This window comes from Penicillium longicatenatum, assembly GCF_028827895.1.
Source record: "Penicillium longicatenatum strain IBT 33135 chromosome Unknown contig_3_segment0_segment0, whole genome shotgun sequence".
Lineage (NCBI taxonomy): Eukaryota > Fungi > Ascomycota > Eurotiomycetes > Eurotiales > Aspergillaceae > Penicillium > Penicillium longicatenatum.
This window is the reverse complement of record NW_026643121.1, coordinates 1,470,773-1,496,926: the sequence shown is the minus strand read 5'-3', so window position 1 is coordinate 1,496,926 and position 26,154 is coordinate 1,470,773. Positions and strand designations below refer to the sequence as shown.

General features: G+C 49.4%; 10 protein-coding genes across 10 annotated transcripts; 6 read left to right on the top strand and 4 right to left on the bottom strand.

Annotated features, from left to right (window-relative positions):
• Positions 1–352: 352 nt before the first annotated feature.
• Positions 353–2,026, top strand: N7484_005909 (WDR46/Utp7 family protein; the record flags this gene model as incomplete). Its single annotated transcript, XM_057116328.1, has 2 exons — positions 353–982; positions 1,055–2,026. 2 exons carry the CDS (start codon positions 353–355, stop codon positions 2,024–2,026), a joined length of 1,602 nt encoding a protein of 533 aa, XP_056972211.1.
• A 318-nt stretch (positions 2,027–2,344) lies between these two features.
• Positions 2,345–3,280, bottom strand: N7484_005908 (urease accessory protein UreG; the record flags this gene model as incomplete). The annotated part of the gene is made up of 2 exons (XM_057116327.1): positions 2,345–2,984; positions 3,111–3,280. 2 exons carry the CDS (start codon positions 3,278–3,280, stop codon positions 2,345–2,347), a joined length of 810 nt encoding a protein of 269 aa, XP_056972210.1.
• A 942-nt stretch (positions 3,281–4,222) lies between these two features.
• Positions 4,223–6,693, bottom strand: N7484_005907 (LIM domain-binding protein; the record flags this gene model as incomplete). The annotated part of the gene is made up of 5 exons (XM_057116326.1): positions 4,223–4,990; positions 5,048–5,341; positions 5,401–6,030; positions 6,220–6,242; positions 6,393–6,693. 5 exons carry the CDS (start codon positions 6,691–6,693, stop codon positions 4,223–4,225), a joined length of 2,016 nt encoding a protein of 671 aa, XP_056972209.1.
• Positions 6,694–8,475: 1,782 nt separating this feature from the next.
• On the top strand, positions 8,476–11,313 carry N7484_005906 (ATP-binding protein; the record flags this gene model as incomplete). The annotated part of the gene is made up of 1 exon (XM_057116325.1): positions 8,476–11,313. The coding sequence occupies one exon, from the start codon at positions 8,476–8,478 to the stop codon at positions 11,311–11,313; it is 2,838 nt and encodes a 945-aa protein (XP_056972208.1).
• Positions 11,314–12,373: 1,060 nt separating this feature from the next.
• On the top strand, positions 12,374–13,567 carry N7484_005905 (DUF4050 domain-containing protein; the record flags this gene model as incomplete). The annotated part of the gene is made up of 1 exon (XM_057116324.1): positions 12,374–13,567. One exon carries the CDS (start codon positions 12,374–12,376, stop codon positions 13,565–13,567), a length of 1,194 nt encoding a protein of 397 aa, XP_056972207.1.
• A 575-nt stretch (positions 13,568–14,142) lies between these two features.
• On the top strand, positions 14,143–14,643 carry N7484_005904 (Zn(II)2Cys6 transcription factor domain-containing protein; the record flags this gene model as incomplete). Its single annotated transcript, XM_057116323.1, has 1 exon — positions 14,143–14,643. The coding sequence occupies one exon, from the start codon at positions 14,143–14,145 to the stop codon at positions 14,641–14,643; it is 501 nt and encodes a 166-aa protein (XP_056972206.1).
• A 191-nt stretch (positions 14,644–14,834) lies between these two features.
• N7484_005903 (fungal specific transcription factor domain-containing protein) lies at positions 14,835–16,055 on the top strand (the record flags this gene model as incomplete). The annotated part of the gene is made up of 3 exons (XM_057116322.1): positions 14,835–15,197; positions 15,290–15,757; positions 15,834–16,055. The coding sequence occupies 3 exons, from the start codon at positions 14,835–14,837 to the stop codon at positions 16,053–16,055; spliced, it is 1,053 nt and encodes a 350-aa protein (XP_056972205.1).
• Positions 16,056–17,113: 1,058 nt separating this feature from the next.
• On the bottom strand, positions 17,114–19,309 carry N7484_005902 (iron-containing redox enzyme family protein; the record flags this gene model as incomplete). Its single annotated transcript, XM_057116321.1, has 1 exon — positions 17,114–19,309. The coding sequence occupies one exon, from the start codon at positions 19,307–19,309 to the stop codon at positions 17,114–17,116; it is 2,196 nt and encodes a 731-aa protein (XP_056972204.1).
• Positions 19,310–20,543: 1,234 nt separating this feature from the next.
• Positions 20,544–21,463, bottom strand: N7484_005901 (uncharacterized protein; the record flags this gene model as incomplete). The annotated part of the gene is made up of 3 exons (XM_057116320.1): positions 20,544–21,035; positions 21,085–21,115; positions 21,165–21,463. The coding sequence occupies 3 exons, from the start codon at positions 21,461–21,463 to the stop codon at positions 20,544–20,546; spliced, it is 822 nt and encodes a 273-aa protein (XP_056972203.1).
• Positions 21,464–22,302: 839 nt separating this feature from the next.
• Positions 22,303–25,258, top strand: N7484_005900 (NRPS-like protein biosynthetic cluster; the record flags this gene model as incomplete). The annotated part of the gene is made up of 2 exons (XM_057116319.1): positions 22,303–25,122; positions 25,178–25,258. 2 exons carry the CDS (start codon positions 22,303–22,305, stop codon positions 25,256–25,258), a joined length of 2,901 nt encoding a protein of 966 aa, XP_056972202.1.
• Positions 25,259–26,154: the final 896 nt, after the last annotated feature.

The following is a 26,154-nucleotide window of genomic DNA, read 5'->3' as shown; positions in this document are numbered from 1 at the left end:
ATGCTAGTATGTACTTAGCTGACTAACCTAAGTTGATTATTTTCCTATGATGTAAGCAAATGCCCATTTTGCCGGTATGACCATACAAAATGGTCATAATTTTTCAGAATATGGCACCCTAAGGTTTTAAATGAAACACCGTGTGAGTTTTTACAAGTTCTTCTCATGAGTTTTCCAGATGATGGGTAGTCGTGGACTGGTGGACTAAGTATAAGTGGCCAACAGCTCACCGCTTAAGCGGACCGCCTTCCCATGTACCAGCATGAGGCGGGAATTTTTTTTTCTGCCACGGATAACCAACAGCACGAGTTATACGAATTTTTCCCCAAAACCAACATTCAAATAAAAGACAATGGCTGATCCAGCCTCCAAGGCCATCGTTACGGCCGATGACCGCGCAGCGAAGTTGAGATTCGCTGAAGCCGAAAGAACTTACGGACGTGGCAAGGCAGCCTCGACAAAGAATGTCCGCGACAAGAAGCTCCGTGCCACACTCAAGGCCCAGGAAGCCAAGCAGAAGCAGGCCATCTTGCAGGCAAAGGATGCAGAGATCTTGCTAGAGCACGAGGCAGGATTCCTCGAGCCCGAGGGTGAACTCGAAAAGACATACAAAGTACGACAGGATGAGATCCAGCAAAGCGTTGGAATCGAGACAGCGAAGAAGGGCTTTGAGCTCCGGCTCAATGACTTTGGTCCCTACCGCATGGACTACAGTCGAAATGGCCGCAATCTGCTATTGGCAGGCCGGAAGGGTCATGTTGCGACAATGGACTGGCGTGACGGCACACTGGGCTGTGAGCTGAACCTGAATGAGACTGTTCGGGATGCGCGGTGGCTACACAATAACCAGTTTTTTGCGGTTGCGCAGAAGAAATATGTTTACATTTATGATCACCAAGGTGTCGAGTTGCATTGCTTGAGTAAACATTTGGAGCCGCTCTTCCTCGAATTCCTGCCTTACCACTTCTTACTTGCCAGTGCTGTAGGTTTCCCATGGCCTTGTACCAACCTTATTTACCTTTGGCATAAATCTGACATCTTTTCTCTACCATAGCAAATCAGCGGTTACCTCAAATACACCGATACCTCGACCGGTCAGACTGTTGCTGAGCTCCCCACTCGCCTTGGAAGGCCAACCGCCCTTTGCCAGAACCCATCCAACGCTATCCTCCATACCGGGCACCAGAACGGAACTGTGACTTTATGGTCTCCCAACTCCCAGACCGCCCTTGTCAAGGCGCTTGTGCACCGTGGACCTGTCCGATCCATGGCCATCGACCGCCTGGGTCGCTACATGGTCTCCACCGGCCAAGACCAGAAAATGAACATTTGGGATATCCGTATGTTCCGCGAGGTTCACTCATACTCCTGCTACCAGCCTGGTGCATCCGTGTCCATCAGTGACCGCAACCTCGTAGCCGTTGGCTGGGGTACACAGGCCAGCGTGTGGCGGGGTCTTTTCGACGCCGCCCAAGCAGACCAGGGCAAGGTGAACAGTCCCTACATGGCCTGGGGTGGTGACGGCCAACGCATCGAGAACCTGCGCTGGTGCCCATATGAAGATGTCCTTGGTGTAGGACACGATCAAGGCTTCGCCAGTCTCCTCGTCCCCGGTGCCGGAGAACCCAACTTCGACTCACTGGAGGCCAATCCCTACGAGAACGTTAAGCAGCGACAGGAGGCCGAGGTGCACGCGCTGCTCACAAAGTTGCAGCCGGATATGATCTCTCTCGACCCCAATGTCATTGGTCGCCTCGACACTATCAACGACAAGAAGGTGCAAGAGGCGAAGAACACCGATGTCCGGCCCGAGGATCATATGGAGAAACTCAAGAACCGTGGTCGTGGTCGCAACAGTGCGCTGCGGAAGTACCTTCGCAAGAAGGGTCGTACCAATGTTATCGACGAGAAGCGGGTCAAGGCCGAGACTTTACGCAAGGAACATGCCGAGCGCCGGAAGGAGAAGCTCAAGCAAGAGCGCGACGATCTGGGACCTGCTCTGGCTCGATTTGCCAAGAGGGATTGATCGTGTTTCTTTTGCTGCTTACATCTGTTGTCGAGCTGAGAAATATGTTATATCACGGACAACCACCAGATACCCAGCCGTGACATTCTATGGGAACTTGGAATGGGCTTATAGAATACTCGGGGACCCCCTGCATTTCAGGCGTTGGGACGGAACGAATCATATGTATGTATAAAACTTTATGGAAGGTCAAAAAAGCAAGTTTCTTCGTATGAACCGATTCCAGTATAAAGCCCAAGCTAGTTTCAACCTTGATAGCAGTTATAGAACCTTGTCGGATATATGGGTCCGTATATAGTAACCCTCGGTAGTAGTAATCTACTCTTCTATACTCCCCGAACCACGGGGCGCACCCTCCTTCCACCGCTGCAAACTAAGCTCATAAGCTCCACTTCCCTTCCAAGCACTAATAATCAAGTTCACAATATGATCCAAGCCCTTTCCTTCCTTAACAACGGCAAAAACGGTGGGACCACCCTCCCGCATTTTAGCCGCATCCCGCTCCATTACCTTCAAATCAGCACCAACAGCCTCCGCAAGATCAATCTTATTCACAACCAGCAAATCACTGCCAGTGATACCAGGTCCACCCTTCCGGGGCACCTTATCACCACCAGCAACATCAATCACGTAAATGATGAAATCAGCCAGCTCGCGACTGTAATTCGCAGCGAGGTTATCACCGCCGGACTCAATCAGCAAAAGATCGGTGGAGAATTGCTTCTGAAGTGTTTGGAGAGCGAGCAGGTTTGCGCTGATGTCCTCACGGACAGCAGCGTGGGGGCAACCGCCAGTTTCGATAGCGCGGATACGGTTGGGAGCAAGGGCTTTGTGGCGGGTGAGGAATTCAGCGTCTTCACGGGTGAAGATATCATTTGTTACGGCTGCAATGTTGTATTCGTCACGGAGAGCACGGGAGAGAGCGAGCATGAGAGCTGTCTTGCCGGAGCCGACGGGTCTATATAGGTTCCCAGGTTAGTATGGATGTTTGTATGTTCATGTATAGGTCCACAAAGTCCCGGGAAAGAAAGCCGAGTGCTTAGGCGGGGAGAATGGGCTATTTTCGACTGCAAGTGCGACATACCCTCCAATACCAATGGTGAAGGCGCGGTCCTTCCAGTCTCGGCCCTCAATCAGCGGCATCTCGCGGTTGACGTATGAGCCTGGGCCATCCAGAATGTCATGGGAGTGACCGTGGCCGTTGAAAGGGTCGTCATGGGAGTGGCCGAGGCCGCCATCGTGAGAGTGAGCCATTATGTCGTGAAAATGGGAGAAACGTGGAAAATCTGGAGAAATTGCGGTTTGCGTGGGTTGGAGGGGCATTTAATGCAAGAAGTGGGGAACTGATAACCAGAAAAAAAAAGATGCCGAGTTCCCCATATGCTGCATGGCGGAGTTCCCCGAGACAACTTGCCATTGACCTGTTACTTATCAGCTGAACATGAGTAGGCATGACTCTACAGTCTACAGATAAATGGGATATCTAACGTCCAAATTTCCAAAGTTGTTCACGCAAATTGCTGGGATATGTATGGATTCGTCAAATAACGGCAAAACGATGAGCCCCGAAGGGAAAAAGAGTCATTAAGATTCTCAAGAACCAAAATAGAACCCCCACATAAATGCACGTAGACATATTTCCAGGAAACACAAAAAGCCTGACGCCAGGTACGATCGCCAACACGGATATCAAGATTTGGGCCATTCATCCAGGAGGCCAGAAGCAAAGGGCAAACGCCCATATAAACACACCAATCCAGAAATCATCAACCCCCGGGGCAAAGAACATCCCAAAGAAAGCACGTGTAAAAAATCAAGCAATGATTTCCGGGCCAACTAAAAGAAACGCTGAAAAGGGAGATAGAGTACATTAGTCGGAGCAGAGGTCAGAATCGATGGGGCATAGGTGCCATCACTCGAGGACAATTGAAAATGTCGTCGATGGGATAGGCAATCGATTAAGCCTCATCGGAGGTAGCAGATTTGTTCGTCAGAGTACCGAAAGTGAATAAGAGCAGATAGGACCTTCTGATAGAACACCAAATAGGCCGGGGGAAAATAAGATGGACAGGAAAGACAAAAAATGGGGCGAATAGAAAATGCCTCGCCCTGGTATCCAATCGTGCGCCGATTTCCCTAATTCTTGGAAATGATGAAACGTTAAAAACAAAATGATGAGCTTGTCAACGCGAAATGCTATTTCGGCTGCTTAGGCTGCTGCCCCTTCTGCCGTTTAGGCACCCGGGAATTCTTGACCTTGCCTGATCCTGGCGCATTGCCATTCACTTCAACCGAGCCATTGTCGTCGTTTTCTTGCTTGACAGTGCTGGCTCGTCGGCGCTTGTTGCCACCAACGTTCGGACTGTTGTTCACACCGACTGGGGATGACTGAACTTGCATCCCAGGGGGGCCAGCAAGCTGACTCTGAGCGGGGCTTGCATGAGCTGACCCAGTCAGATGAGGCGAGCCTTGAACTCCCGGTAGGCCAAGGTGGGCCATTGCAGGAGAAGCAAATTGCGAAGGAGGGCCCATATTAGGGCCACGAGGCATAGGCTGCATGCCAGGGTTCATTGGGGCAGCAAAGCCAACACTGGGGTTCGAATTTTGGTTGAAGTTACCGACAAGACCTCGGAGCGCGTCTGTCGCCGACAGCTGCGAGTGTTGGGCGGAAAAGTTGAAAAGCATTTGCATCTGTGACATCGTCTCGGCGACCTCTAGGAATTGAATGACCGGCGTAGGAAGGCCATTAGGAGTGACCATAGATTCGGGGAGTGTTATTGACTGTGCCTGTTTCTGCGCCCTCTTGGCAGCACTTTTAGCTAGCTTGGGGCTCTGCTTTTGCTCCATGGCTTCCAGGAGCTGATTGCGGGGAATGAATTCGTTGTGACTGGTGACAGTTATGTCCAGCATCTCAATCTTATTGTTGACGTCGAAGTGGGCGCGTAGATGTCCCTTGTGGAAAACCTATAGATTATCATAAGTAGCATGCCCATGGTTTTCGATGAAGAGAGAGACTCATACCTGGCTTTCATTCGTGTACCAATATATGAAAGATGCGCGTTGACAATCAACAATATGCGCGCCATTGGCACCGGGGGGTTCGCGCTCCCGGGGTCCATCCAGTACCATTTGTATATGATCGATGCCACTGGTGAATTGGGTAAGGTAGTAACGTGCCAGGGCCGGGGTCGAAATTTCGAACTGTTTTGATCCAGTCTGACTGCTCCAGACTCCTTGACGTAACACACCGATTGGTGAATAGAATCGGTCAACAAAAGCCGACCAATACGCGTAGTCGGTAGTCTCATCACGACTCTGCAGAATGATTAGAATTAATGCCCGATGAGCCGCCCGAGCATGAAGTTATTACATACCTTGAATCCGCTCAAATTTTCGGCGTAGCTAGTAAGAATCATGACTGGAGTGTTCTGCTGCCGTTGCTGGTTCATTCTTTGTAACATGATGGCGTTCTGTTGTGCTTTAATTTGAGCTTCCTGGGTAGCCATTGCCTGTTGGGTTTGCTGAGGAGGTTGCTGGCCCGGGGTACCTTGCTGGGGCTGTTGCTGAGACGGTGGCAACTGCTGTGGCTGAGGATTGGGGGTCACCTGGGACTGACCACCGCCCTGCGACTGAGGAGGTTGAGTTGAGGGCGGTTGGGATGTTTGATTGGGCTGAGGAGTTCCGCTCTGTGGTGGACCATGCTGGGACTGTGGAGTCCCTACTGGCGCTTCGTGCATGTTTGGTGGTTGTGCCGAGGAGCGTTGAGGGGTATGCTGGCCCGGCTGGCCATTGTTCGCTTGCGCTTGCTGCTGCGCTTGTTGCTGCGCTTGCTGTGCTTGTTGTGCTTGGACCTGTTGGGCCTGCTGGATCGCAAACATCTGCTGCTGTTGAATATTTTGTGCCTGGCCATGCGAAACCTGTTGTCCCATGTGCATTCCCATGTTTACGGGCCGCATGCCTGGATTTGCTTGCTGCATGGCAGCCAGTTGCGCAGGGTTTAGCCCCTGAGTACCATTGGGTAATGATACCGGTAGACCCCCATGCTGTTGTTGTTGTTGCTGCTGCTGCTGCTGTTGTTGTTGCTGCTGCTGCTGTTGCTGTTGGTGTTGATGTTGTTGTTGTTGCTGCTGTTGGATCAGCATTCGCTGCCGCATGAACTGATGTTGCTGCTGTTGTTGTTGCTGTTGCTGTACATTGAATTGAGGGTTGTTCACGACTGGATTTTGGGTAACAGAATTAGCATGCGCATTGAGGAGACATTAACCCATCGGGGTACGGCTTTAGGGGCTATCGATCCGATGTCGGGGGGTATTGCGCGCGTCCTGGAAGAATCGCGATCGGCTTTTTATCAGGGGCAGCGACTCACAATTTTGTGGGAACCCCTGTTGCTGGAATAGATGCGCCTGCGCAGGGTTCAAATGGGAAAGAGCATGAGCATTCGGCATTCCGGGGCCACCCTGACCACCGTTGGCGCCCGGGGGCATTGCACCCATCATAGGCCCTGCCTGGCTCACCTGAGGACCACCAGGTCCTGACACCCCAGGATGCATTTGCTGGACCATGCCACCGGGATGTCCAGCGCTAGGGTGCTGGCTGGCCATTGGGTGGTGAACGGGGGGCATACCATGCTGCGGAATGCCTTGGGCGGGAAACGGTTGCGCCATCATCATTGCTAGCAGGCGGAAGTCACCGCCAACAGAGTAACTCCAACAAAGAAGCGCGATGAGGAGGCGGCTGGAGGCTGGATTTGGGGGACTGGGGTCGCGCCTGAGATATGGGACGAGCCGGTCTTAGCGCTTCGGAGGAGGCCCAGGCGACTTTTGCAGATGAGGGAAAAGGCCGAAGCATGAGTCGGAGGCCTCTTTTGTCACCTGCCCTCAATGCAGGCCGGGTTCTCCTAGAGGCCAGGTTAGTTGGGAGTTGGGCGGTTGGAGGTGATAAGAGGGTAGAGTTCTCTTTGGGGGGGGAAGAGGCGGGAGGAAAGAGAACGGGGCAGGTGGTAATAGCGTATGGTACAGTAATAGGGAGGCGTTGGAGGGGCTGGGGGCAAAAGATATCGGATAAACTCACTATCCTCACTGATCCCAAGACCTCAGTGCTCTTCTCTGTGCGATTAACACAAACAGCAGAAACCAGGGTCTTGTCTCGATCGCCCATATAATGAGTTGAGGATGATCGCCCGGTTGGGAGCGAAGAGAGAACTGGGGACGGAGGAACCGGCTCCGAAGAGTGGAGGATGTAACCGAGCAAGAACAACGCGATGCGATAGATAGGTCAAAGAGATCACCACGAGATCGGCATGAAAAGGATAGAGTAGATGATAGGGCTCATTTAGTTCCTGTTTTTTATCTGAAGAAATTATTTCATTATTCTCACACTTTTCTCCCATCTTCTCTGTGCAGTTTTCTTTTTCCGTCTCAATTTCAATGGGGGACCACGCTAACCCTGATCAGGCAGTCACGTGCAGATGTGTATTTCAGCGTTTTTTTTTTTTTTCTCTTGCCTTCAGTTTCTTCTTCGTGCTTCAGCTTCGCTCTTCTCTTTCTTCTCTATTCACAATCAAAACCTTGCCTCGGGAGCACCATGCTGTTCATCGGCTGTCTCTCATAGACCGGTAGCACCATAATAATGTCTTATGATGCTCCGGTCTTGCCACTAACACAGGTCATCTCATCCTTGCAGGTTGAGCAAAAAGACCAACCAAAAATCTCTACAGGGTGAGTTCTACTGCTTGTTTCTATGCGTTTTGCTTTTCGTTCAAGGATGTCAAACACTTTTTCACTTCTTTACCTTCCAAATCGACCATGACGAGATAATTCGGATCTTCCTTTCCCGGTTGGTCTGCTACTTGCCAGTATTTTTTGTCTGAGAACACTTCAATATATGCGATTGCATCAACATGAATTGCAAGAGACATGGGCTGATTGCATTTCCACTAGGTCACAACATATACGCTCTCGGAAATTACCGACGTCGATAGTGATAGTCTTAGGTAGTGGCAAATGCATATATTATTCTGTTCAATATCTGAGTTTTGTTTTCAAAAAAAAAAAAAAAAATACCGAAGTACACCGTACTAGCTACTGTACGGTACCTATCGTGGCGTAACTTTGATCCACCAAACTTTGTAATCCTGGCCGAAGATCAGTCTTGAGTAGCAAATCAGCTAGATCTATGGGCCTAGAGCCAGTTCCAAGTGGTCCTCAGGTCTGTCTTGGGGTCATGAATGTCAATACTGTACATACAGTACCTTGCCATGACAGCTGGGAGAATAGAGAAGCGCAATAAAATATACCTGGCCTGGATGGTCGTATCACGTGAGTCTATATTTCTCCCGGAGGCTCATCAAGGTTGCGTCTGTACTTCTTGATCATCGATGCGCCATACTGTTCCCCGCGACTTTGCGCTTTGAGTTCTAGTGGCATATCGTGCCCTGGATGTTTCCGTCAATGCAACAAGCCCGGCTGTTCGTCGTACGCCCGTGTCGTTTGATCGCTCGTCGCCGCTATCCGGCGCATTCGTCCACGCGCCGATTTCATTTGTCGCAACGATGGCGGTCGGCTCCATCACAAGACCCTCATGATGGCTCATCGCCGCCATCAGATGCGCTCGATAATTGCCAACCCCCGAAGTTCGAAGATGTCGTCCCGAACAAAAGCTCATTGCCTGCCGATGACCAGAAACCTGCCACAAAGCCATATGGATCTGCGTTGCGGAGAGCCATGAGGAGCCGCCAATTGGAACAGGACAAACTGAAGGAACCGGTGGCTGCAATTCCTAGCTGGTTCTCTGACCAGAACATAGTCACTCGGGGTTCGGAGGATGTCGTCCAGGCCCAACAAGTCGAAATTACAATGTCGAAACCGGCGCCCTGCCCAAACATCGCGGAAAAGAAAGAATCTCTGGCTGGAGGTGGTGGAAACAACCCTGCTTCATCTAGCGATCCTATTGAGCCCGATGAAGAAAGCAGCTATGCTGTGCCTGAGGAACTTTGGGGTGAACTGCGAGCGTCAGTCAAAGCGGGCCTGAGACTGCCACCGGTGCAGTATGCCAAAGAACCGGCAGCAAAGAAGTCACACCTCATTCTTCAATACCCCGGAAATGATGGTATTCCGTTCTTGGACACCGTGGTACGACAGTTGTCAAATGACCTCAACACCGACCTGATCACCCTCAATGCACAAGATATTGCCCAGCTATTCAGCGAGCAAGACCTTGCTGAAACCGGCGCAACCACTTCCATTCGATCGCTCGGCTACGATGTTCACCGGCCTCCGGTTATTACTTGGCCAGAGCCTATTGATGGAGAAGGTGAAGGCGAGGACGATATGACTGACATTGCTGGGCCCCCAGGCGTGCGTACTGAAGTCAGCACCCCCAGATTCATCACTATCGAGCCCAGCAAAGATTCAGGTGATGTGCCGCTCCCGAACTGGCTTGGTCTGAAGTCAATTGTGGCTTCGATAAATGGCCAGGGGGATCAAGAATCGGGGTCATCACGGCTCTTTGGCCCTCGTATAGAGCAGCGCTGGACCCGTCTATTGAATGAAATAATAACTTCACTTGGTCGACCAGCAAAGCCCGCGCCCAAGGAAACAGAGGATTCAGCTGAGCCGGACGTCGCTATTCCTGTGCTTCCTCACGACACTATTGTCCACGTCCAGGATTATCGTGAAATTCAAGGCCAGAGAGAGGGCTCCAGGGTCATTTCATTGCTGCAAAAGGTCATTCAAGAACGGCGAAAAGCTGGTTCCAGAATTATCCTCATTGGTAGTGTTTCCCAGGAGCTTCGTCATGCTCCATCACACGATGGTTCCAAAATTCTTCAAAACGTTTTCGATGACGGTTTCTCTAAAACATTGGTTATCACACCTTCCATGGAATTGACGGCTGCCGAAAAGAAGTTTGCTCAAGACCAGAAGAAACGAACCATGGATATCAACATACGCCATCTTCAAACTATGTTGAAGTTCCGACTCAATGAGACTGCTTCGGCCGTCAAGGATGATATTTTCGGCAACCGTGCCTGGCCCCTTGACCCAACAACAATCAAAAAATCTGGTATCAAAGAAAAGTTCTGGTCCTACAACCAAGTTCACTGGGTTACAACACTGGCACTGGGCAGTACAGAAGCTGGTGAATCATTTGGCTTTGAACACATTCGACGTGGGATTGAGCTTATGGACAAGGGAGACCAAGTAACCAATGATTGGTTGCAGGCAAAGTCTCCCAAGGCGACAGACGCTAGCAGTGGTCAGACCAGAGAGCAGTTGTTGAGCTCTTTGCGCAAGACATGCACTTCTCACGAGAAGAAATTGCTCAATGGTGTGGTAGACGCAAAAAGTATACGAACAACTTTCAACGATGTTCAGGTTCCGCCTGAGACTATTGATGCATTGAAAACCCTAACTTCTCTCTCGCTGGTTCGGCCTGAGGCTTTCACTTACGGTGTGTTGGCAACGGATAAGATTCCTGGTCTTTTACTGTACGGGCCTCCCGGCACAGGAAAAACACTTCTCGCTAAGGCAGTTGCGCGCGAGAGTGGGGCAACTGTTCTAGAAGTGAGCGGTTCTGAGGTGTATGATATGTACGTGGGCGAGGGTGAAAAGAACGTGAAAGCCATCTTCACACTCGCCAAGAAACTAAGCCCATGCGTCGTATTCATTGACGAAGCAGATGCCATCTTCTGCTCTCGCACAGGCTCCAGCAGTCGGACCTCCCACCGTGAACTGATCAACCAGTTCCTCCGCGAGTGGGATGGAATGAACGACCTCTCCGCATTCATCATGGTCGCCACCAACCGCCCCTTCGACCTCGATGACGCAGTCCTGCGCCGGCTACCCCGACGACTCCTCGTAGATCTGCCAACCGAGGCAGACCGCCTCGCAATTCTGAAGATCCATCTCAAAGAGGAACAACTAGATCCAGCGGTCGACCTGGCCGACCTCGCTAAGCGCACAGAGCTGTACTCCGGCTCCGACTTGAAGAACCTTTCAGTTGCCGCAGCCCTAGCCTGCGTGCGGGAGGAAAACGACGCTGCAGCAAAACACCAAGGCGACGAGCCCTACGAATACCCGGCACGACGAATCCTTAACAGTGCCCACTTTGACCGCGGAATGGAAGAGATCAGTGCCTCGATCAGTGAAGACATGTCTTCGCTCACTGCGATTCGGAAATTCGACGAACAATATGGTGATCGCAGAAGTCGGCGCCCTAAATCTAAGGGATGGGGCTTTGGACCTGCTGCCGATGCACCTACTACTGAATCCGTACGCGTCCGGACTTGATCTTAGCCGAGTGTTCTTTTGAATTTCAATTGGGCTCAACCTCTTTTCTTCTGTACTTTTAGTGATACGATAGACATGTACCAATAGTTTGTTTGAGATTATAGATACACACACTTATGCCCTGTGCAAATTTATCATGCCGCCGCAGTTGGTCTTTTCTCCCCTTACAGAATAGATGGGATTACATATCTTACAAAGAGGGAATCAGGGTTGCTCTATCACTGGGCTTTTCGCTTCCCCGATACTGTTGAATATCAAACTTGACTCTCGTATCTTTCTTCTTTCATCTCTTTGCAACTACAATACTATATTTGCCCGTCGGAATCAACGGCTCTGTCGATTTTGAGTCCGTCTAAGGATCTAGTATTAATACCTAGTCACAACAATAACTCCGCAACAACAACACATCATTCAAAGCTAAATTCGTATTCATAATATTTTCTCCCCATCCATACTAAATCCCTCTCACCTTCTATAATGGATTGATGTTTTACAGGTACCCACGGAAGCGCCGCTCAGAGAGGTTGGATCGGTATTACCATGACTATCGTTCCACTATTTTTCAGAATGATTTTCCTCTAGTATTGCCTGTTAAACACTTATCGATGCAGTATGTCGTAACCAAGTGTTCCTAAGGTCGTGGATTGCATCTCTCAGTTTTTGAAGATCCACAGTATATATATTGCACTCACTCAAACCTTGGAACCACATTCGACGTCAGAATTGAGTTTGGCTGCTAAGTATCATCGCAGCACAGGTGCTAGACATGTGGGTGCCTTGTATTGTCTACATAATATACACATACATTATTGAAAGCAGGAAATACCGCTTGTTTTCTGCATTAGCCCTAGGTGGTGATCTCTGGGAGGGCACGTGCCCGATGACATCGGATCCGTTCTCCACCCGCCACTTTCAAGCTCAATTTCTCAAAACCCCGCGTGTGGATTTAGGTGGAGGATTCTTGCGCCTCGTCCCTTTTCTACCACCTGGGCACCGGGTGAAATCCCCGTTCCTCGATCTTCGAGTCATCCCTTCCGTTAAATTTCGATATCCCTCCACCATGGCTGACTCTCGTGACATAGCCATCCGCGACGCCAAACTCTTCGTTCGCGAGGTCGTTCGTAACGACTGGGAATTCACCGCCGATCCGAATGGACCAAGCTACATCTCACTACCCTATGTGGACGTGGACTTGGTCGGCACCCTCCTAGACAACCGCCAAGTCTCAGAATGGCGCTGCCGAGAATTCGACAGCTCAGGCTCAGAGCTCGAACCACCATCATCCGATGACGACTCTGAAAGCGATGCCCCAAAGGCGAATGGCGACCCCGCGATAGAGTTGCGGCGCAAACGCCGTCGTCAGATGGATGAAGAAATGACCTGGAATGAAGGGCTGCAGATGTGGATGGCCAGACGCGACGTGTGGTCTGGAGCCAGGACACGGCGACAAATTCGCGCCAAAGAGAAGAAAGACAATCTTGTGAAAAGCCAGACGGACACACCAAATCAAATTACGGACAGTCGTGCGGATTCTGGGGTTGACGCGGGCGCTGCATCGCTGCAGCCGGGGTCAGCTTCCCCGCATTCGGATCGCCAAAGTCAAAATGACGCGGCCGAGGCCCCTGCCTTGGCAGCAAAGATGGACACATCACTGTCAATTGCGGAGCGGGAGAAAATTGAAGAGACCACACGTCGACAGGAGCAGGAAGAAGAGCAGTCTACTGCCCCGGAGGACGAAACGAAGCGCAAGGAGTCTACCGACACCAGCATCACCGAGCCCGAGGCGTCTGCCAACGCACCTGGCTTTACCACATTCCCCGCCATAGACGATGACAATGATGATACCGAGGAAGAGCTCGATGAACCTCTTATTCCTGTCGCTCCGCCGTTCCTTTCACCCGAAAATCCCATCCGCGCAACCATCAACTCATCCATCTACCCCTCTATCTATACCAAAGTGGTCGTACAAGGGATGACCCCTACTGTGCCAGTCAATTTAGCTCATCTGACTAAAGCGATGGTTCAGGGCTGGAAAGCCGATGGACAGTGGCCGCCCAAGCCAGCAGTGTCGAACATTGTCCTCGCTGACACTGCGTCGGTACCAAAGAGCTCCGATACTACTGACACCCCCCAGTCAAGGCGAAAGAACAGTATCACAAATGCTATGCGCAAGGTGTTTCACATGGGCTCTCACCCCTTTCACCGACGCGGATCGAGCCAAGATGGTGGGAATGGTGCAGGTCCCGTCATTTAAAATACATCATGGCCTCGACACATCTTTGCGATAGGCTCATACCGGACGAGTTTTTTTCATCAATGATCAATGATTACACGGTCATGTCTCCAACGTATGGGGACTCTTTCCCTGCGAATTGCATCTGGTGTTTATCCAGGAGGTTCTTTGGATTTTGTTTTTTTTTTTTAGTTAATATTGTTGGGTGTATGGAGGGTTTGTATTGAAGTATTCCAAGGTTATCATGATTGATTCCCATAATTCATGTGCGTGGGCTACTTGCACATACTGAGAGTATTCTTTTCGACCAAACAAGCAGGCCTTGATGATTCTTGTTAATTTGATCATATCTGATTCTTCAATTTCCCAACCTTTCTCTTGACTTAGTGCTCATAGACATGAACTGATCATGTGTTTTCATCCATGAGCCAACTTTCTTTGAATGATCATTTTGGCCCCCAGTCGCATCCTTCAGTCCCAGTGCCGCTATAAGAAAGTGCTGACCTATCAGCGATGCTCACCTAAGCCCCCTCAAATGCATCTTCTTAACATCCTTTACAATAGCCGCCTCATTTCCAACATATCCTCAATTGAAAATGGTCTCTGGTGAAGGAGAGATGCCAACTCCAGGACCGAAACGGCCTCGGGCCCGAGTAGCCTGCGACGAGTGCCGACGCCGCAAATTACGGTGCGACGGTCGGCAGCCAAGTTGCAGTCTCTGTCATGAGTCGGGGTTAGTCTGCGAAACCACCGAGCGCGGGTCTCGCGGTCCAAAAAAGGGCTACATTAAAGCCCTGAAAGATCGAGTTGTATACCTAGAGAACTTGTTGGAGAATCGCTTGGATGTCCAACAGGGACAAAGTCAGCATCATGATAGCACAGAAAGCCGAGATGACGAGTTACCCACGCCGCCTGTTGATATTTCAGATCCGATAATCACGACCGATGCTCAGGACTGGATGTCAGCGGCCGTTGCGTCCATTTCGGAGCCCGATATGCTCTTACCAAATGATCTCCCTGATCTCAGGCTACTTTCCGCTTCGTTGGCTCCTTCTGTTTCATTCAGCATTACCAGCGCTATACAATCGGAATTGTAAAGATTCCCTTGAGTACAGATTTACGCTAGGTTATAGCTAACGCTGTCACCAGGGACCAGCTCTATTTTGATCGCGTGCATGCTTCAATCCCAATTTTGCATCAGCGAAGGTACCTGTCATGGGCCACATCTCCTATCAAAAATGCCTGCTGCAAATGTCTTCAGCAGGTCATGTGGACCATAGTCACACTTATGTCGGTACAATTCAGAGATTTGACCGAACCTCTTTACCAAGAGGCCAAATTGACTTTGAAAACGCTCGATACTGGTGATGTTGATGGACATGAGACAGAGCTGGTACAAGCATGGGTTCTTATTGCAATGTGTGAGTCCATGCGGACTCAGCACCATCAAGCATGGATGAGTGCTGGTCAAGCATTTCGGATACTGCAGGGCAAACACTTTCACGAAATTGATAGCCCGAAGACAATCAGACAATCCACTGATGATCCGATAGAGATGGAAGAGAAGAGGCGAGTGTTTTGGTTGGCCTATTTTCTGGATCATCTTCTTAGCATACGCAATGACTGGCCTATCACGCTAAATGAGCATGTGGTAAGTTCTCACTCCAGTGCTTGCACACAGGGAAGACATGAATTGAATCCCATGGAACGCAGATATGTACCCGATTGCCATCCCCTGACCAGGAATTCCAAAACGGTCAGCCCGTTCTAGGCGGATTCCTATCCGAAGTCATGACAGAACCTAGCATAACAGTGCAATCGCCTTTCAACGAATGTCTCATTCTACTAACCATCTGCGGCCGCAGTCTCCTCCAAGGTCAGCAGCTGAAAATATCCGAAGTATACGGTCACACAGCATCTGGCGATCTAAAACAATGTCACTGGCTTGAAAAGCTTCTCAAAGCTCGACTCCAAATTCTAGCACAGCTCTACCCGTCCCCAAATAAGGGTTACGATCCGCTGCTGTGGTTTGCCAACATACTAAGTCACTCAGCAGTGGTATACTGCTGCAAAAGCCTAATGCAATCGCTAGGGGCACCCGGCGGAATAGAAGACAATGCAGCTTATACGGAGTATCAGAGCCGGGCGTTGACTGCTGTTGAGGCTATTGTCGGCCTTGCGCAAATTTTGCCTACTTTTCATTTCTCGAAGGTGGGCTGGGTCATCTTTTTCATATTGTTTTAACTGATAGCGGAAATACTAATGATTATGTGGGTTTTTTGTCTAGGTTCATCCGCTTATGCCGCTTCCGTTGTTCCTGGTAGCGGAGTTTCTGTATGATAATGTGGGGGAGAACCAGGCTTTTGGGTTATATTTACAGGAGCTGGTTACCGTCGCTCAGAAGCTCAAGAACGTCAATAACCTTGAGCAGAGTTATATGGATCTAATGCCACAGTCGTGTATATCCAAGACAACGGAGTTGCTGAATAGCCATGCTGGAGTTGACTGATATGGAAATGACGAAATATTATGACACACCGAGTGTCAAAGACTTTACTATTTTGGAGAGTGCTATTAGGTCTTTGAGAAAATCTCAAAATAGTTGCCAGGAATTGGAATTGACTTGCTGTAAAAAGATTCTATGTTACGCACATCTCCCCTGCATAATGTCAGCCATTATTCAGAAAATGACTGTCCCGCGTGTCCAGAAGCTAGATTGGTTCAGAAAACTTAAACTGTCTGTTTGATATTATGGGTACTTAAGGCTAATCTCCAGGCTAATTAGCAACAGGAGGTGAAACGGCTATCCCTTCTGCGATCTCACATTTGGAATTGCTTGATGTTGTTGGATGGGACTCGGAAAAAGTTGAGAGGTGTGATTATAGTGGAGCGCATTTGGACTCATGGCTTTTGGCTTTTGATTACTCAGTGCAATGTCAATTAATCATCTATTTCAATATAGAAAATTTGTGAAAAAGTTTGTAATAGTAGCTGATGCTCATGTTCACGGTAAAACGTCTCGGAGAAAGGTTTCGCTGACTAACACCAGTCGCCCGGAACCCTAACCTTGAAGGTCAACTAGTAAAGACCAGCTAGTGTATGCACGGTAACCTGTTTTGAATTTGACGATTCTTGGCTTCCTCCATTTGAGTATTCGCCTGGCCGCTTTTGCTCGACTGATAAGTGCCTTTCAAGGTTGCACCGATCATCGAGCCTTACATAAGCTCCTAGCTTTGCATACTCGACCAAGAACTTTCTTGTTTCACTGAAATCTTAGGAGGGGTCGACGTCATATTTCATGTACGAAATTATTTAGTTGCATTCATTAACTAACGAGGCTCAGGTCTGATATCAAGTCAACTGGATACTGTGGCACAAGAGCCTCATCATGGGCAGATATGGAGTCCAACTAATCCAGCGGTCTTTTCTAAACTGTTTTCTATCCAAAATGAAAGCATGATCACTGCCAATGCAGAAATTGTAACTTTTTCGCTTTGAAGAAACATAGTCACAGAATAGGAAACATTAAAACAATAGCCGAAAATAAATTTAAATTTGACCCATCTTTCACATTGTTTGCCCGGAGCATTTATGGATCTCCGCCTTCGCCATGCCATACCCACGGTTGAAATCTAGACGACGGGCATCCCCGGCCGGGATCTCCTGAAGACATATCTGCAAGCACTGGTACTGCCTCCGAACCAACGATGCAAGGCGCTCACTGCTCTTTGAACAAAGCAAGCCGGAATTTGAAAATTCTGATACCATCTCCTGTAATTCAAGAAATGCCATGGACATTCCCAAAAGCACACCGAAGTTTTGAATGGGACTGGAAGCTAATTTGAGCATTGTCGTGGCAAACTCGGACGGCCATCGGGAGAGGAGATCATGGAGGCCTTGAGGGGCGGGAAGGGAGGCTCGTCGGATCATTTCCAGACCAAACTCAATGATACCTCCATTCTCTGCTGCGCGAGGCTCGTCTGCTCCTGTCACAATCAAGTCCTCCGCTTCGAAGCCGGACTGAGCCCGCAAGAAACGTACCACAGCGCAGCCGATCTTATCGCTCGTCCTTCCTGGGGCATACAAAAATGATTCCAAGAGGCAGCACTGGGTAAACCAGAGCGGAAATAGTAAGGGCAAATTGAGTGCATCCTTCCCCAGCTGGTCATTAAAGAGGAGGCTTGCTGTTTCAGTCTCACCAACGGCGAGGATAGAATTATCAGTCTTGTCGGTCTGTGGTTCATTGGATGTTTGGCTCAGTGAGGGAGCTGTTGGCTCGATGAAAGAGTAGTAAAAGGGGTTTCGGTCATAACCAAGGGTATTGATCCAGAGCTCAAGCGTCTCGAGCTCGCTCTTTGTAAAAGAGCCGTACATTTTGCCTCCCCATTGAAGCTCTTGTATCAATTTGCTCTTTTTGCTGTCACCTGGATATACCCATGGTTTGCACGTGCTCAGACTTCGAAGGAACTCCAACTGCCATTCCTCAGCCGAGAACGCTTCGGGATCCAGCCAATCAGCCAGCGAGCGCTTTCCAATCCTCACCCGGCTACCACAGTGCAGTCTGTGAGCAGCCTGAATTTTCGAGCCGAATATCGCAAGAACCTTGGACTCCAATCGATCACAAGAGTCGTCATTGAGCTGTGCAATAAGATTTGTTGGTTGATTTCCTTGTTGAGCTTGCCATTCGCTGAAAATATACCCTGCCTGAATTCTTTTCCACGCTACCTCAGCAGCAACCTGCCCCTCACTCTCAGCAACATGCTGAATATAGTCTGCGGCACTTTCCATGGCCATGGCAGCGTGCCCCGAGTGGCTATTGTCAATCGAAATATGAAGCAGGAAATAATATGCGCTGAGTCGCACTTCGGGTAATTCCTTCGACGCTTGCATGGTATCCAGTTGCAGCGCTTCAAAATGCATATTAAACCCGAGAATCTCAGGCAGAAACTCTTGCGGGAACAGAGCCACTAGTAGTTGCGCCACAGCTGCTCTCCAATATTTGAGACTGCCTAGCTTGTATCGAGGATGCAGGATAGCTTTTGTTGTTGGTGAGGGTAAGTCTGGTTCAAATTCCCCCAGAAGGTCTTCGAAGACCTTGACATGATGTTGGTCACGGTTCCCATTCCCTAGCTCTTCTGTAAACACTTGCCATGTCTGCTTCACTATTTGTCTCAACGAGAAAGGCATTGTGATCTTGTTTAAATGCCCTAGCCAGGCGCCGTCTACCAATTTTAGCGGTGCAATTTCCCTCAGCCAATTTCCAGCCGCCTGGTGATCTTGAAAAAGCTCACGCGGACCCCCCGACTGTCGACGACTGATATACTGATGGTATCGACTTGTGACATCATCCTGATGGCTCTGGAGAAAGCGGGCAAGCTCCTCTTTGTCAAAGCTTTTGATAGACAGTATGTTGGTGTCGGGTGTTTTGACGTAATCCTCCAGTGCCTGCGAAAGTAGAGCTAGTAAAGCTTGTCGTGCGATCGGTATTGTATCGGAGTGCTCCTCCAGATTTTGAAGCTTGAAATAGAGCTCTTTGTAGAATTCTAATTCCCTCGACGATGTCCATTCTGAATCTGCCTTGACTGTACGTGGCGGTCTCAACTGTTTCCGCCCTTGCGCGAACGGAGCATCGGATCTCTCAAGCTTCGGATGACTTTTGAAACCTTTTAAATAGAAGAAAGGAATGATGCAAGTGCAGATGAGAATGAAGATACCAGAGAAGGCGACATGATGACTCTCAATGACCTCGAATTCCAGAGACATTGTTGGTATGAGAAGTTTTTACAAGGGTAGTTTGAGTTTGTTCGGATTGCTCTGGAAGTCTCCATGAATACGGGTAATATACTAGCGGTGGCACAGGCTGAAGCACCACGCTGCATATATTGATTTGCTGTTATTCTTGTTTTGGCTGCGCACATCTACTCAGGTCAGGTACAATACTGAAAAAAATACACGTATCTGTTAGGTCATCTGGAAGATTCCAAGTAAAAGAAGGAAAAAGTCAAATCGGATTGAGTAAGGCAGTGATTTGATTTTCCATGCTTCTCAGCTTGTAGGCTCCACTTTTGGGACACCACACCCCCGTCCGGATACATCTGCTCGGATGGAGCTGGTACTCTGCATTTTACACCAATTCGTCATTCCTGCAAGTTCAAAGGTCCACAGCTTCAAGTTCGGTGTGTCCGGGTGGCTGGCTGAAATTGAATCCACGTGCGACAATAGGCGGTGTGGTTAAGTTGCAGATGTGATGAATGCAGATCACGGTGTAACCTGTATTACATCGTGATGCAGCTCCCGCATACATATATCATATGTTGAATCGAGGAATCAACGGCGGGGCTGCTTGGCCGCCGGTCTTGCAGGTTGAGGTGCAGCCCTGGCGGCACCAATTGTGTATGACTCGTGATTGGATGGACGTGGTGCTTTATACTTCGTATAGAACCGAGTAATCCCACAACTACACCGACTAGAAAGCGTGAATTTGATCTACATCTTTTAAGTTCCAATAGTATAGTATATTACTGAAGAGCAATGACAGCTCACACCTGCATTGTCTACCTATTATCGACCAATTGAGCGTCCTGAGCCGAATGTCGCCGGGAAACAGGTACGTCCCTTTGGATTCTTGCATCGAAAAGATCTGTGCAACACTGATTAGCCTGAATAGCCCCAATAATATGCAGCTTGTCTGACAAACACCCGACACATATCATTTGTAGATGTCTGCCTCAAATTGGTACGGTCGGAAAATGCATTCGGTAAATCTATTACGGACATGTGATAGTGAAGAGGCGTCCTCCAAAACTGCTTTGTCGGAGGGCGATATCTCCTGATCCCCTGGAAAACTATCTAGATAGGGAATCCTGGGTCGTGAGAGACCCATACTGGCGATAATTTTCAATTGGGTTGTATATGAGAATGATGTTCCGCATCAATAAGGGTTTCCCGCTAGATACACCCGATTCGTTCACAAGATAATGGACGCCAAGGATCTTCCCTAGAACTGGTGCGACGGTCTCAAGAAATAAGACACAAAGTATCGGTCCTCTACACCATCAGTAACCTGAGTTACGCGATGGACTGGGGAGTGCAGGCGACCACCGGTCCGGTTTTGTAGATAATTTGCAAGGTTGACCACAACACAGTCGGGTTTAGGATCAATCCATAGCCATTCTTTCGTCTCTCGGGTCTGCATTTGACTGGCCCATTTCTCACACCAGAGCAAGGTGATTGAACCGCCATCCGTGTGGGTGGTGTCGGGTACATCAGCAAGGTTCGCCTGGGTTGGACCAGAGACGAACTTAATTCCTGTATCGCTCGGGGCATTAGGGCGATGAGCCTCTTCCAGATCAAGACCAAGGCTATCAGAGAGACTGCGGAGGCAGGCGTTAACCAAGTTGTCGCAGATATTGGCAAGATCGAGGATTTCGTTTGTGTGCTCTGCGAAGGGGCTTGGTAAAGTGATGTTGGCGTGTTCGTCTCGAGCGATCTGGCAGGAATTAGCCACTGTGTCATCGTTGTTATATGGAAAGACCTACCTCGAATGATTCAATCCCTTTGCGTTTGTAACTATCGCCGTGTTAACGTCTGCATGATTGGGCAGTAGGAGCTGACATACCCGCGATCCACATCCTCTCTGAACGCCTTCATCTTCTCCTCCTCAGGCTTGGCGAAGTACTCATGGCTATCTTGGTAACAAATTTGAAGGTAGCTTGAGATCTTCGCGGCGAGTTCGTCGTCAAAAGTGAGATAGAAAAACCCCTCGGTCTCGGCGGCCTTCAAAAGTTTCGCCGTCTCTGCTGGGTCTTTTGCAGCAAGTCTTTCCAATTTGATTATCTCAAGGTCGGCGATGTCCAAAGATCGCTCTCCCACGATCCTGGTGGTCTTTGAAAGAGGGGCTGTCATAGTTTGAGACATGGTGAGCTGGGATATAATATTGAGGATAAGTCAATCGTGCTTTCAAGTTCCACGTCAATGAGAAGTGTGTATGAGAAATAAGTACTTCGTCATGAGTCTTCTCCATGACACACCAGTCTCTCCAAGCATAGCGCATGGAAGGACATTCTTGGGTATTGATCGGCAGCAAAGGTCCAAACTGACCGCCATATTGGTCTCAACGCGACTTTGCCCGTGCTAGAACTCTCGAGAAAATGCATTCGGGATTCACGTTGATCTAGATTTGCCTCCTACTGTACGAGCCCCGAGGAGGGCCGAGGGAAACGCAATGTGATCAGTCGTATGCAAGCCACGGTGTCAAATGCAGGCTTCATCCAAATCTTACCGGGGCAATCACCACTTATGCAGTGATGAGGAGATTTATTACATTTGCCAAGATCATGAGCTGAAAGTGGGTCCTTTGTACTACGTAGAGCCCCCACGGGTCAGCTCGGGGCGGGGAGCAGCCTAGCGGTTTCCGATCGGTCACATCGGACAATATATTACAGGGTATTGCCTTGGCGATCTGGCCCCACATGTACAAGCGCCCAGGGACAAAACAATCGGGATGCGCCAGGTGCGGGGATATCGATATAGTTGCAGGTTGTGATCAGTCAATGCCTTCACACATGTACCCGGGTCCCAGTTGCCAACTGTAGATATGCACCTGTAGTACTTCGTCACTTGCATTGTACAGGATGTATTTACAAAAATAAACTTAACCTGGTTGCTCCAGCCCCAATTGTAACCAACCGTTAGTTTCAATTTGTCGCACGTTTCAAGAAAGAGAACTCCCATCAACTGTGAATCAATCATCCATCATGATGCCCCCCAGCGAACTACGTGGACCTCCCCTTCCAGATTCGGGTGCGACCCTCCACGATGTGTTTTATCAGAATGTCGCCAAGTACCCCGATGCTGTGGCTCTCGTCTCTACCCAGCAAGCCCCTACTCTTTACGGAATCCCGAGTGTGCCCCGCGACAGCGACAAGCGTGAGGCGGACTATCTACGATGGACCTACCGGGACCTGGATCGCGCTGTACAGCGACTCGTCACTGGTTTGCAGAGTCAAGGGCTGAAAAGAGGTGATCCATTAGTGATTTTCATGCCGAATACCGCTGAATACGTTATTGCTACCTGGGCTGCCTACCAAATGGACTGCGCCTACGTTCCTATCAATCCCAAAGGTCTATCCAACGCCAGAGAGATGCGGCATATGTTACAGACTGCGATGAAAGGATGCAATTCAGATCTGATGGGCATCATTGCTGGAACACCTGACATGTGTGCGCGGATTGAAGAATACACGACTGGAATAAACAGTGCAAAAATATTGGTAGAAGGAGAGATGGATGGCTGGACACCGTTTAAGGAGTTGATGGAGAAACCGGCGAATGTTCAGCAGAATCTATGCAGAGATCATGTTTTAGGACTTGCCGATCGGTCGATCTTCTTCACGAGTGGAACGACATCTCTCCCGAAAGGTTGTGTTATGCCTCCTGCGTATGGGTTCTCGGCTGCCTTGTGCTGGCGCCAAAGCAGTGTTCCTATGCTGCCTGGGGATCGCGTATTATTCACGTTGCCGAATAATCATGGGTTTGGCTGGCTTTGTATCATGTCGGGCTTCCTGAACGGAGCCACAGTTGTGCTGCCGGGTCCAAGGTTCATTCCAGAGGCCGTAATTAAGGCTATCCGGGAGGAACAAGTCAGCCACGCTGGATTGGTGCCAACCATGCTGCATGCTTTGAGCAATATGCCACTCGTATCTGGGAAGCTGAGCTCTCTTCGGCGGATTGTGATGGGAGGTTCTCCTCCAACCGAAGAGGTCATTAAAATTTGCCTTGACACTCTCGGTGCATCTGGGGTAGAGAATCTATACGGTATGACGGAGGGCATTCTTGTCTCCTCTGGAGTGGTAAGCCAAGCCAGCGATATTGTCAAAGGCAGAGACGTTTCCATTGGAACGCCACTTCCTGGCATGACTGTCCGTATATACGCCAAGGATAGCAAAGCGACGGTTGGGGCTGGAGATGCTGGCGAGATCCATTTCGCAGGTCCAAGTCTAATTGATGGATATGTTGGAGGAGCTGATAATAACTTTTATAATGGAGATGATGGCCGTCGTTGGTTCCGCTCTGGTGATAAAGCTTTCATTGGCACCGACAACCGTCTCTACCTGATTGGCAGGTACAAAGATACCATTATCCGTGGAGGCGAGAACATTGAACCATCAGCTATTGAAGCGGTTCTGGGCCAAATTCCCGATATCAACGTTCTTCAGCCCCAGGTGGTACGCGCACCTGACAATATCGCCGGGGAAGTTCCTATTGTCGTGGTGAATCAGGAAGTCGATGAGTCTACGTCAAATAACATCAAAGACGCCGTCTTGGCGCAGATGGGAGCTCTCTATGCTCCGGCAGATGTGATATCGATACAGGCTCTGGGAAGTCAAGAATACCCCAAGACCATGGCAGGAAAAGTTCAAAAGACTAAATTGGAAGAGCTGGTCAGGACATACTGGGAACAGCAAGTGTCCACAGGCTCAAACGGTCACCGTATCGAGGGACCTATTTCAGGCCCTCAAGTTATGGAATCATTGTGCACGGCCATCGAAAAAGAGAAGGGAAATCCGATAGACCTCTCTGTTCGGATGATTGAGCTAGGAGTCGATTCAATCTCGTCTATCGCAATACTCAAGCGCGTTCAGATGGAAACAGGAGTATCACTGCCATCATCTCTATTCTTCACCCAGGCAACAGTTGGTGCAATCTGCCAGCAGATCAGTTCTGTTTCCGACACCGCAGAATTTCTTACTTTCATACCAATCATGGAGGACGCACCTACAGACACATTCTCTGCAGTCTTGCTTCAAGGAACCCCTCGGGCAGGCGTTCCATCCCTCTTCTGTACTCCTCCAGGCTCTGGAAATGCTTTCGTGTTCAAGACGCTGCCCAAGTTCGCCAACGACCGTGCAGTCTATAGCTTTGGCTCTCCATTCCTCATGACCAAGTCAGAATCCACTTGGACGGTAGAGGATACTGCCGCCATCTACGCAAAAACCATTCGCAGCATTGATCCCGAGGGGCCCTATATCCTATGCGGCTGGTCAATGGGAACAGCTACAGCATATGAAACGGCATACCTGCTCCACGAACAAGGCAAGAAGGTTTTGGGAATAATCATGCTTGACTTGGCATTGGCGCGACCACCTCCCAATATCCCGGAGGCATCTGTCGAGCTGTTTGAAATGATGGGCTTATTCCCTCCGATTCGTCGTGAAGGCAAGCCTGACGTGGAGATTCCCGCGTTTCGGAAGAAGCATCGAGTCGCAGCTTATTACGCGAAGAATAGATATGTGCCCCGTCCTTTCAATATGAACGATGCAAGCCGACCGCAGATATTTGTTATCTGGGCTGGGCACGGCGACCATGATCGCATGATAGGCGCGGTTCTCGAAGCCCAGGATCTATTGCAGAAATATGGACCGGGGACAGACCGGAAGATCAACCTAGACTGGCTCCATGTTCCGCGTGAATCTTTTGATGCTGGTGGCTGGGATGAAATGGTTGGACCAGAAAAGGTTGAGTGGGATATTGTTGAAGATGCAGATCATGACACGCTCATCGAGTCAGAAGAATTGGTAAGTAATGTCACTTACCACTTGAGCTCCAGCTTCATCTGCTGACCATTGATAGGTAATAATAACCCAGGGTTTGATGGAAGCGAAAATAGATAAATGGTTGCGAGGGGAGGACAAGGCGAATGGTTCAGCTTGAGGCGTCATGCCAGGGGTGGCGGTCAAGAATCAGAGGCTGGTCACGCCTACACCTACAGACTACAGATTACACCCCGATCAAACTACCGGTTTTCAGAAATCAGATCGATACTTTGGGACCTTCGAAACAATATCACTAATGTTCAACTTTCCGGGCCTCAGCGGCGAATCTTTCTAGTTGTTTATTCAAATAACAAAACACCCCGTCTTGTCCGTAATGCCCATGGCCTATGTACCAAGTGGAACTTATCACCTGAGCAAGCCTGACCAGGTTTGTCTTCGGTTAATTTGCCTCTTCCAAGATTATAGTTGTTCCTATATCAGCGTCATACATGTACGGGGATATAGGATTGGCTGAAAACAGGACGAACGGCACTCTGTACTTTCTGCCCAGACTCAAGGTTGTGTCTGTGAGCACGCGCCAAGTTGACCAATTGCACGGCGCATACGCGACGGATCGGCCGAACATTGATACGTAATGAACCATGAACTATGCTCCGTCGAACTCCGTAACACCCGATCATTCCAACCCCCGGACAAGGGTAGGCAATGGCATTTTGAACCCAACGCAAATGAACATACTTTAGGCTCATTTCCAATGCTGGGAACGTCGTCGGGACGGAGACATCCGATCGAGAAAGTACAGTCCAAAGCGGCCACGGAAGGCTATCCCTTGCATATCGAACAGATCAATTACGCTTTGCGGAACCTCCTCTTTGCTTTTTATTCGGCCTTCACCGCAGATCAGCTGTGAATAGTGTGCTGCATTTGAACGCCTCAGTGGGCCCTTCAGCTGAAAAATCTTTTAAGAAAAACGCAAGGGTGTCGCACAAATGATCTACTCGGCATGAACTATTGATTGTCGCAGCCAGATCCTCCATCCTTGAATGTCGCTTA